We start from the raw sequence: 11,076 nt of genomic DNA, 5'->3' as shown, positions 1-11,076 counted from the left end.
TAATTGTATTGTACCCTTTGGTACTCCTATATAATGAGATAGCCACACCCCGTTTAGGGTGTCGAGCAGTTTCCCAAACTCTACGTTTTACATGATATCAGTTTAGGGTTTCGATATGTCTTCCGCTGCCCCTCGCGCCGCCGCCGCCGCATCGGCCCCTGCCACCGCCGATCCCTCGGCCGCTGCCATCGCTGACTCCGCGTCGGCCCAAGAGCTTGCTTCTTCGTCACCCTTCATGGCCTCCCGCCCCTTGGCTACGACCTGGCGGCAGCCACCCGCGGCCCTCCCTCACGGGTCAAGCGGGACCGGTGACCTGCCTCCGGCGATCCCATCTGGTGGGTCTTCCGCGACCGTCGCCGCTGGGCCGCCGGGGGTCCGCGGGCCTGCGCCTGTGTATGGCGCCCCTGCCTCACCCCTCGGCGCCCTGCCTCCGTCGTATGGCGCCCCCTGGTTCGGCGCCCCTGCCTCGACACTCGGCGTCGCGCCCTCGCCATCGTCCGCCTGGCCGCCAACCTACGGCGTTGGGGCGCCACACCCATCGGCCTACGGGGTGCAGCTGCCCACGCTGCCTCAAGGGTCTGCGCCCCCTGTTCTGCCCGAAGCCCCGGCTGGCTCGGGCCATGGCCCCGCCCCTGCAGGCGCATACTCGGCGTCACCATACGCGGGTGCGCACCTGGCGCTCCCCCCCAACCCGGAGATGGATCCGATGATGGGCTGCTACGCGCCACCGGCACAGCCTCATGTGGATCACATGACCGCGCGGACGCCGTTTTACTTCTCACACCTCCTTTCGGTGAAGCTTACGCCGGATAATTATTTGTCCTGGCGAGCTCGGGTGCTACCCCTTCTTCGCAGCCGCTACCTGGAGGGGTATGTCGATGGCTCCATCACATGCCCACCACCGTATCATCCGGCGTACCACGTGTGGGTGGCTCAGGATCAGGCGATTCTCTCCGCTATCCGGTCATCGCTCACTCCGAGCGTGTCGTCGCTGGTCATCTTCGCCGCGACGTCCCGAGATGCTTGGTCGGCACTTCACAGCAGCTTCGCCTCGCAGTCTACGGCCCGTGCTCATGCCATACGCACTGAGTTGGGGGAGACTAAACTTGGTGGTCTCTCTATCACCGAGTACTTTAACAAGATGTCGGGTCTTGCGGACACATTGGCCTCAATTGGTCAGCCCCTTGGAGATGAGGAGTTCAGCACCCACGTGCTCAATGGTCTTGATGATGATTATGACAACGCCGCATCCCGTGGTAAGCTGCAGAAGCTGTCACCATCCCCGGGCGGGAAACCGGCGGCCTCGTCCTCGTCCTCGCAGGCCCGCGCTGCCCCGCCCTCCATCACTGGCGGCACTCATCCGGTGGCTTGCTGCCCTAGCTGTGGTGCTCAGCAGGCTTGCCAGCTGTGTGGCCTTGAGCGTCACATCGCCTCCCAGTGCCACCGGCGCTACAAGCAAGACTTCCTCGGCCTAGGCAATAATGGCAAGGGGAATGAAAAACAGGCTGCTGCGATGACAAGTCATGATCATGGGCGCACCCCGTCCTACTCCATCGATCCTACGTGGTATATGGACACGGGGGCCACGAACCACCTCACCAACGAGAAGCTTTCCACCAAGGAACCATATCGCGGTCATGATCAGGTGCACACAGCCAATGGAGCAGGTATGCACATCTCTCATGTTGGTCAGGCCTCACTCCTTACACATAACTTTCGCAAACTGCATCTTTCCAATGTCCTTCGTGTTCCCACTGCTACACGTAGTTTGTTGTCTATTCCTCAACTTACCCATGATAATAATGTCCTTGCTGAGTTTCACCCTTTTCGTTTCTTTATCAAGGACCGGGACACGAGGGCCGTTCTGCTTAGCGGTCGTCTTCGCCACGGCTTATATGCACTTGACGTGCCGCCTACATCTCCTATGCAGTCCTCCCCTCAGGCGTTCAGCGGCGTTCGTGTGTCATCTACACATTGGCATGCACGCCTGGGTCACCCTGCTGCTCCTATAGTTCGTCATGTGCTACATCGTTATGAACTACCAGTTGTGTCCAATAAAACTGCTGGAACCATTTGTGATGCCTGTCAGCAGGGCAAGAGTCACCAACTTCCGTTTTCAGAGTCTAGTCGTGTTGTGAACCATCCTCTTGAGCTTGTGTTCTCTGATGTATGGGGTCATGCCCAAACATCCGTTAGTGGCCATAATTATTATGTCAGCTTCATTGATGCTTATAGTCGGTTTACTTGGCTTTACCTTATTAAGAAAAAATCTGATGTGTTCGATGTTTTTATTCAGTTTCAAGCACATGTTGAGCGTCTCCTTAAGCAGAAAATTATTCATGTCCAATCCGACTGGGGTGGTGAGTATCACAACCTCAACACTTTTTTCAACAAGCTTGGGATCTCGCACCGTGTGTCTTGTCCTCATACACATCAACAGAATGGCACCGCCGAACGTAAGCATCGTCATCTTGTAGAAACTGGCCTTACTTTGCTAGCTCATGCCTCCGTTCTGTTTTGGTTTTGGAGTGATGCCTTCTCCATCGCTTGTTTCTTGATAAACAGGCTGCCTTCACGACTTCTGAATATGAAAACTCCCCTTGAACTCTTGCTCAACGAAATCCCAGATTACACTTTCCTCAAAGTGTTTGGGTGTGCATGTTGGCCTCATTTGCGTCCATACAACAAACGTAAGTTAGAGTTTCGGTCTAAAAAGTGTGTTTTTCTTGGGTATAGTTCCCTTCACAAATGGTACAAATGCCTACACGTTCCCACCAACCGCGTCTACATTTCTCGTGACGTCGTTTTTGATGAGAATGTCTTCCCTTTTCATGCACTTCCGAATAACTCTGAAACTCCTATGCCACCTGTCCACTCTTTCGTACCTGTGCCTGATCAATTTGTGGATGTTGCAAATGCTCCTGCGTTGCTTCCTAATCATGCTGCAGGTATTGGTCGTGGTGCTCGTCTTGAGCTTCTTGATGAACAGGTGCCAGATGATGATGATCCGGAGCGGGACGTGGATCTGCATGGGACATGCATATCGGGTGCGGCCGCCCCGCGGGTGCTGCCCTCGTCCTCACCCGACCCGCGGGTGCCGCCCTCGCCCTCACCCGACCCGCAGGCGCCGCCCTCGCCCGCCTCGCAGGAGTCGCTCGCGCCTGGCCTGGCTGGGCCGTCTGCCGCAACCCCCAGAAGAAGTATTCTCTGGATCTATTGCGTCGTGCTGGCATGCTGAAGTGTAAACATGTGACCACTCCGATGTCTGCTACTGATCGGTTGTCTGCCCTGGATGGAGACCTTCTTTCACCGGATGATGCTACTGAGTATCGTAGTCTTGTTGGTGGTCTGCAGTATCTTACTATCACCAGACCAGATGTCTCTTATGCAGTCAACCGTGTCTGTCAGTATCTTCATGCGCCCAGGACGTCTCATTGGTCAGCTGTGAAACGCATTCTGCGTTATATCTATTTCACAACCTCTTATGGTTTACTCCTCTAGCCTGCACCATCTTATGAGATCTCAGCCTTTTCCGATGCAGATTGGGCCGGGTGTCCTGATGACAGGCGATCCACGGGGGGATATGCAGTGTTCCTTGGGCCTAATTTGATCGCCTGGAATGCTCGTAAGCAGGCTACAGTTTCTCGCAGCAGTACTGAAGCTGAGTACAAAGCAGTTGCTGGTGCAACTGCTGAGATCATATGGGTTCAGTCCTTGTTGAGAGAATTGAGAGTTCCTCCTGCTCGTTCTCCAGTGCTTTGGTGTGACAACATTGGCGCTACCTATCTCTCATCTAATCCGGTGTTTCATGCTCGGACGAAACACATTGAGGTGGACTATCATTTTGTTCGAGAACGTGTTGCACAGAAGCTTCTCAGTATCAAGTTCATCTCATCAAAGGATCAACTTGCTGACATCTTCACGAAGCCTCTTCCACAACCACAGTTTGTAGGCTGTAGGCGCAATCTTAACTTACTTTGTACTTCAGGCTATAGTTAAGATTGAGGAAGGGTGTTAGACTGTATACATATACGTGGACCCCTTGTACACATATGTAATTGTATTGTACCCTTTGGTACTCCTATATAATGAGATAGCCACATCCCGTTTAGGGTGTCGAGCAGTTTCCCAAACTCTACGTTTTACAGAAATGACTGCGGGTATTGCACAATGCTGCTGGGGGATGTGTCTTTTGAACTTTCTACCCTTGGGTTGGTCTCATTATTTTTCTTTTGACCTTTCTACTCGCAGTTTGAACCATTGATGTATAGGCCGTCCGCTACGAGATGTGTGTCGGTGCAACACACAGGAAAGAAACTTTGCTTTTTGACATGCAGTGACAGAAAGGAAGTCGAGCTGCCACGAGCCACAGTGAAAGTAGCTCAAGCTCCTCGTTATAAAATTGGCGAGGCAGCAGCGTGATGCCGTGCGTGTCCCGTGGCGCCGATGGCGGGCTCTCTGTATATAACATGCACACACTAGCAGTAGCACCACCGATCTCGTGGTCGTAGGCGAGGCGAGGCGACAAAAGCAAAGACTACACACAAGAGTTGGCCACACGATGAGCTGCCAAGAAGGCGCCATGCCGGCGGCGGCGGTGGCGCAGCCGCACGTCCTCCTCGTGTCGTGCCCGCTGCAGGGCCACGTGAACCCGCTACTCCGCCTCGGCCGGCGCCTCGCCGCCAGGGGCCTCCTCGTCACCTTCACCACCATCCTCCGCGGCGCCATCCACCGCGACGACGGCGCCTCCTCGGGCGGCGTCCTATTCGAGTACCGCCCTTGCGGCGACGACGACGGCTCACACGAACGGACGATGGCACCCAACGACATGCTACGGCACGTCGTGGACGTGGGCCCCGCGGTGCTGGCCGACATGGTCCGGCGCCACGCCGACGCCGGCCGGCCGGTCTCCTGCATCGTCAACACCACCTTCGTGCCCTGGGCGCTCGACGTGGCCCGGGAGCTGGGCGTCCCCTGCGCCACCTTGTGGAACCAGTCCTGCGCCGTGCTGTCGCTCTATTACCATTTCTACAACAACGACGCGCCAGTGCTGCTGCCCGGGCTGCCGGCCATGTCCGTGGACGAGCTGCCGACCTTGGTCCGACCCGAGTTCGCGCACAACCTATGGGGCCAGATGCTCAGGGCGCAGCTCGTGCAGGTGCGGGAGAAGGCACCGTCATGGGTGCTCGGAAACACCTTCCACGAGCTTGAGTGCACCGCCATCGACGCGCTTCGGGCTCGCGCCGTCCCGGTCGCGCCCGTCGGCCCCCTCCTGGACGATGAGCCGGCCGTGGCCGGCGACGACGGCTGCGTGATGGCGTGGCTCGACGCGCAGCCGCCGCGCTCTGTCGTGTACGTGGCGTTCGGCAGCATCGTGGACATCGGGCGGGACGAGACGGCCGCCCTGGCGGAGGGACTCGCCAGCACTGGCAGGCCGTTCCTGTGGGTGGTGCGCGACGACCTCCTCCACCTCCCGGAGCCCGTCTTCGCCGCCTGCCGCGGAGACACCAGCAGGATCGTGGCGTGGTGCCCGCAGGGGCGCGTGCTCCGGCATGGCGCGGTCGGGTGCTTCGTAACGCACTGCGGGTGGAACTCCGTCACCGAGGCGCTGGCCGCGGGGGTGCCGGTGGTCGCGTACCCGTGGTGGTCGGACCAGTTCACCAACGCCAAGTTCCTGGTGGAGGAGTACGGGATCGGCATCCGGCTGCCGGCGCCGGTGACGCAGGAGGCGCTCCGTGCGTGCGTCAACGAGGTGATGGGCGGACCGGAGGCGGCAGCGATCCGGAGGAGGGCGACGGCGTGGAAGGAGGAAGCAGCGGCAGCGCTGGCCGACGGCGGGTCATCGGACAGCGGCCTCGACGCTTTCGTTGACTTCTTGCGAGCGGCCGTAGGATCTCGTGCAGTTGACACGATTAGCTCGCCGCCGGCAAAGCAGGGATCAGTCAGTTCGTTATAATTCATTAGTGGTGACACTCGAATAAACCATCTTATTCTTATCCCTTGGAGAACATTTCTGTCGAGCCAATGAACGCGCTTCAACCATGTTGTATGGATATATGCTCTACGATTTGGCTCGTCACTCGCGAATGGCCGAAATAGGAGCTAAGCAAAGGTTAGCAGACCTGTACACCACTAATCCTTCTACTCATATGAAATGTCGTTGCATCATATCATAGGCATGATGTGGATAGAGCAAAGAGATGCCAAATGATGCCGCGTCTTGTCTCGTCTTTTGGCTCTATTCTAAAGTACTCCCTTCCTCCCAATTTACGGGTCTCCTCCATATTTTAAGTCAAATTTAAACAATATTTTGCTTATTTTTGTTCTTTTTTCTTGTGTAATGTACTCTTAAAAGAGGCTTTTGCCCCCCTTTATAAATAAAGACACGATCCGAAGAAAGTACATGGTCGAACGATACAGGGTGGTGAGGTAATCCTCTTACAAGCAGATTCTAGACTATCCGGACCGTGAAGAAGAGAAGCAACTACGCTACTGAAGGAGAACACCGGAGAAACTGAGAACAACCCCACATAGCACCCTAGGACAGCTAAGCTCCTCGACAACGCCCTCAAAAGGGATAACAACGCAGAGCGTCGTCGCTGCCTAGCCCCACTAGGCAAGGGTCTTCACCGAGAACTCTGACATGGAGAGGAGATCCATGACGGCGTCTTCAAGAAGAGAGCGGCGCCCGCAAGATGTGCCCAGATCCCAGACCCAGACCTGGGCGACGTCCAATAGAGGAGCGCCCGAGCCTCCAACCGCTACCCCTCCTGTCATCCACATGACCAAGATGGGAGCCACCGACGCCGCCATATGCTGTCGCCGAAGTGCCAACCATGCGAACCACCATCCAGAGTCGCCGCCCCGGCATCCATGTCCGAGACCTCACCCGCCGCCCACACTTCATAGTACCAACCACGTTAGGAAGAATAAAAGGCCGCCCCTTTCACTCATAGCCCAGCATGAGCCACGGAGGCAAGGCCGGCGCCAACACTGTAGGGGCCCCAGCCCAACGTCCCCAACCAGTCCCGGTGGACTGGAGGAGACACGCCATCGTCGAGCACACTCGCACGACGCCATGTCTGTACCTCTCGACTGTGTGTTGCCCGATAGTATCATGATGTCTCGACCACCACCAACGACCATCACACCCGCGAATGGAGGGACCTCCCCGCTCGCGGGCACTACCCAGGCGAGCCCAATCTCACCTACCCGGAGCAGCAAGTCTGGCACGCCTCTGGCCCCAAGTAGATCCTCCCGAGCACGAGCCCCCGATCACAGCTTCTCTGACGGCATAGACCGGGGAGAAGGGATATCGCATCTGCCACGCTGCGCCGCCGGTGGGGCATGACCACCAATGAGCGTTGCCACCCCCACCGACCCGTTTCCACCCACACGTCAGTCAAGCCGGTCACGACGAACACACAGCTGGACACACCTGACTGGGGCACACCACCACGCCGCGCCACCACCGTCTCCCGAAGTCATCGGAGACGGCCAGCTCGTGCCGCCATAGCCGGCATTGCTCACGAGCAGGTGGTTGGACGAGCCCCCGATGCAGATCAGATCGGAAAGTCTACTGCCGCCACCCCCACGACATCCAGCAGCCGTCAGCATCACGGCGCCGCCACTGGACCTTGCCGGGCCACCACTGCCGGCCGCCACCACCGTCCAGGACCTGCAGCGGCCGCCAGCCCCATGCCGCCCACGGCCCGCAGAGCAGCAGCAAACATGCCCCTCCAGCAAGCAGTCCGATGCGCCACAGATTCCACGTGACGTCGCCGTCGGGAGGACACTCATTGCGCTCGCGGCGACCCACCAACGGCGGTGCCCTAGCCCGTGGCAGCGGCCGACACTGATGATGCTTCAGATGATGTTTTGCAACATGGATGTTGTTGTGGAAGGAAAATTCGCAACACAGATGATGTTTCAGATTTTTTTCGTCTTATCTTTTTTTTTTGTTGCAACAAGGGTGTCGTTACGAAATGCAATTTTGTAACACAGATAATGTTAGAGGAAAAGAAATGCAGAAACAGACCCGCAAAAGACACGCGTCGCATGCAGAAGATGAGGGACGACGCTCGCGTGCGGTCCGCCGGCTGAAACGGAGCGTTTGCCAAGGTCCAAAACCCCAGGCGGAGCCTACTAGTAGTAGCGGAGGCTAGCATTGCTGGTCTGACTAATCCCAGGACGAGAGTTTCGCGTGTGGTCCGAAACGGAACAACGGATCACCACCGCGCCGGAGCGATCCAGCCCCCGCCGATCCATGGCTCCCGCGGCGGCGCGCCTCCTCCTCCTCGTCCTCGCCGTCGCCTCCTCCCTCTCCGTGGGCGCGGACGCCCTCCGGTCTTTGGGCGTCGGCGACGGGGCCACCGCGCAGGGGGACTACGCCGTGGAGCTTGACGCCACCACCTTCGACGCCTTCCTCACGGCCTCCCGGGAGTCCTTCGCCGTCGTCGAGTTCTACGCCCACTGGTCAGTCACCGGCTCGATTCGATTCGATGGAATCGCGAGATGGTTACGAATCGAGGTTTCGGGATAGCTCGATGGCCCGAGATGTGACGCGGGGTTTCATGCCGTTGTCGATCTGTCAGTCGCAAATCGAAAATGATTAGTTCTTCTCTGATTTCAGCAGCTGAATACAGTACGATATTAGCACCTCGTGTGTAGTTTTCCATATGTACTATCAGAGTAGTGTAATTGTACTTTCTTCGTGTTATGTCTGAAATCGCTACTGACTGGAACATGATGATTTTGTTAACTCAAGTACGTACAGGAACCCACTGAAGTGGACTATAGAGTGATATCGCTGCCCCTCAGCTTCAGAATTTCATTGATTTAAGATTTTGTTTTTGTGTCCCTAGTAAATTGCTTCTTCCAAATTCGAATTCATCTCTACCTACCATATTATCCACTAATTTTACCATTGACCATGGAAAATTTGAAGGATCGACTGGCTTACCTTTGTGGAAGCATACTCTTAAGTCTTAACACCCTGTTGGTACTCCATTTCGTTTCTGCTTAATGCCATTTGTTCCCGTCTTGTTTTATTACTGCTAACTGAATGCCTATCATGCTTGTGCAGGTGTCCAGCTTGCAGAAACTACAAGGTATTGAGCCTATGGTGGTAGAGTGTATCATATATATTCATATGATCTGGAAATCCACTCATGCTAATTTCAATTTCTTCCTTACCTGCAGCCCCATTATGAGAAGGTTGCGAAACTTTTCAACGGTCCAGATGCTGCACATCCTGGGAGAGTACTGATGGCTAGGATTGATTGTGCATCAAAGGTACAGTACTTCTTGTGAAGGGTGATAATTTTCATCAGATTGCTGAAGCTAAACTACTAAGCACTTTAAAGGGGATATTTTGGTGATTCTGTTACTGTAAGATGAGATAACCTAGAGAAGTACCGATGTGTATCTTCAGTTTATAGTTATCCTGTTTGTTATTGTCACTTGAAGGCTAGAAATGAGCTTCTTCTCACGTGAAAGATTAGTCTCTCATTTGATTTATTTTAATTTCCATTTTTGTCGCAAACCTAATAATGTACCAATTAGTTCCTCAAGCAGTGGTGCGCATTGGCATGCAGTGATGTTTTATTTCTTTTGAATGTTTGACATCACAGGTGAACATAGATCTTTGCAATAGATTTTCTGTTGACCGTTATCCTTTACTACTTTGGGGGCGCCCACCAAAATTTGCTAACATTAAGTGGGACCGGAAGCAAGAGAAAAGCAAAATAAAATTGATTGATGATGGAAGAACAGCAGAGCGTTTACTTAAGTGGATAAATAAGCAAATGGAAAGGCAAGTTTTTCTCCTGACTATTTTACTATCCCTAAAAGTTCAATTGATATGACATCTACTGAACTACTCTCTCCGTCCGAAAATACTTGTCATCAAAATGGATAAAAAAAGATGTATCTAGAACTAAAATACGTCTAGATACATCCTCTTTTATCCATTTTGATGACAAGTATTTTCGGACAGAGGGAGTATCAAAATTTTGTGCACCTATTTTTGTTACCTCTGTTTCTAAACTAAGTACACCAGTGTATATTTGGGCTTAACATCTTATTCTCTTGCTTAGATGCTTCTATGTTTTGGTTCAGTTCTACCATTACAGGCATGATGGATTTTATCAATACACCCTCTTTATGCTATGTGCAGCTTGTTCACTTTGGATGACAAAAAATATGAGAAGGAAAATGTGCTTCCAAACAATGCTTCAGATCTTAAACAGGTACAGCTGCATACTTTATTTGTTGAGCTAAAGTGCATAAAATCTTGTGTCATGCACTAACAAGCAGTTTTTTCTACGTACTTAATCTGTTGTATTAGGTTGTTCAAGCAATTTACAGTGTTGCGGAAGCAACAGCTCATGCATTACAGATATTTTTGGAGCACAATGTTCTAGTTCAATGATCAAAATTCACGATTGACAGTGGCAGAGCTAGCCCATGTGTGGATCGAGCTAGTTGAATGTACTATATTAGAAGAGTGAAGGGAGATGGTTTATGGGCGCTCGTTTGGCCACAAAATTGAAGGAAATATGCACTAGAGGCAGTAATAAAGTTATTATTTTATTTCCTTATATCATGATAAATGTTTATTATTCATGTTAGAATTGTATTAACCAGAAACTTAGTACATGTGTGAATACATAAACAAAAGAGAGTGTCCCTAGTATGCCTCTACTTGACTAGCTCGTTAATCAAAGATGGTTAAGTTTCCTGACCATAGACATGTATTGTCATTTGATGAACGGGATCACATCATTAGAGAATGATGTGATGGACAAGACCCATCTGTTAGCTTAGCGTAATGATCGTTAAGTTTTATTGTTATTGCTTTCTTCATGACTTATACATATTTTCCTCTGATTATGAGATTATGCAACTCCCAGATACCGGATGAACACCTTGTGTGCTATCAAACGTCACAACATAACTGGGTGATTATAAAGATGCTCTACGGGTGTCTCTGAAGGTGTTTGTTGGGTTTGGCATATATCAAGATTAGGATTTGTCACTTCGTGTATCGGAGAGGTATCTATGGGCCCTCTCGGT

General features: G+C 53.1%; 2 protein-coding genes across 2 annotated transcripts; both read left to right on the top strand.

Annotated features, from left to right (window-relative positions):
• Positions 1 to 4,435: 4,435 nt before the first annotated feature.
• LOC123097870 (gallate 1-beta-glucosyltransferase 84A23-like) lies at positions 4,436 to 6,272 on the top strand. Its single transcript, XM_044519722.1, has one exon. The coding sequence runs from the start codon at positions 4,562 to 4,564 to the stop codon at positions 5,954 to 5,956; it is 1,395 nt and encodes a 464-aa protein (XP_044375657.1). The 5' UTR covers positions 4,436 to 4,561; the 3' UTR covers positions 5,957 to 6,272.
• Positions 6,273 to 8,167: 1,895 nt separating this feature from the next.
• On the top strand, positions 8,168 to 10,643 carry LOC123097861 (sulfhydryl oxidase 1). Its single transcript, XM_044519710.1, has 6 exons — positions 8,168 to 8,475; positions 9,086 to 9,110; positions 9,202 to 9,294; positions 9,633 to 9,814; positions 10,178 to 10,250; positions 10,349 to 10,643. The coding sequence occupies exons 1-6, from the start codon at positions 8,267 to 8,269 to the stop codon at positions 10,430 to 10,432; spliced, it is 666 nt and encodes a 221-aa protein (XP_044375645.1). The 5' UTR covers positions 8,168 to 8,266; the 3' UTR covers positions 10,433 to 10,643.
• Positions 10,644 to 11,076: the final 433 nt, after the last annotated feature.

Source organism: Triticum aestivum, chromosome 1B (assembly GCF_018294505.1).
Source record: "Triticum aestivum cultivar Chinese Spring chromosome 1B, IWGSC CS RefSeq v2.1, whole genome shotgun sequence".
Classification (NCBI taxonomy): domain Eukaryota; kingdom Viridiplantae; phylum Streptophyta; class Magnoliopsida; order Poales; family Poaceae; genus Triticum; species Triticum aestivum.
This window is presented reverse-complemented; position numbering and strand designations above follow the sequence as displayed.

Bases quoted from the DNA above. Each gene is read 5' to 3' on its own strand.
- LOC123097870 (XM_044519722.1), top strand. From the start codon at position 4,562: ATGAGCTGCCAAGAAGGCGCCATGCCGGCGGCGGCGGTGGCGCAGCCG.
- LOC123097861 (XM_044519710.1), top strand. From the start codon at position 8,267: ATGGCTCCCGCGGCGGCGCGCCTCCTCCTCCTCGTCCTCGCCGTCGCC. The intron at 8,476-9,085 runs GTCAGTCACCGG...ATGCTTGTGCAG, and splicing joins GTCGAGTTCTACGCCCACTG to GTGTCCAGCTTGCAGAAACT. The intron at 10,251-10,348 runs GTACAGCTGCAT...CTGTTGTATTAG, and splicing joins ATGCTTCAGATCTTAAACAG to GTTGTTCAAGCAATTTACAG.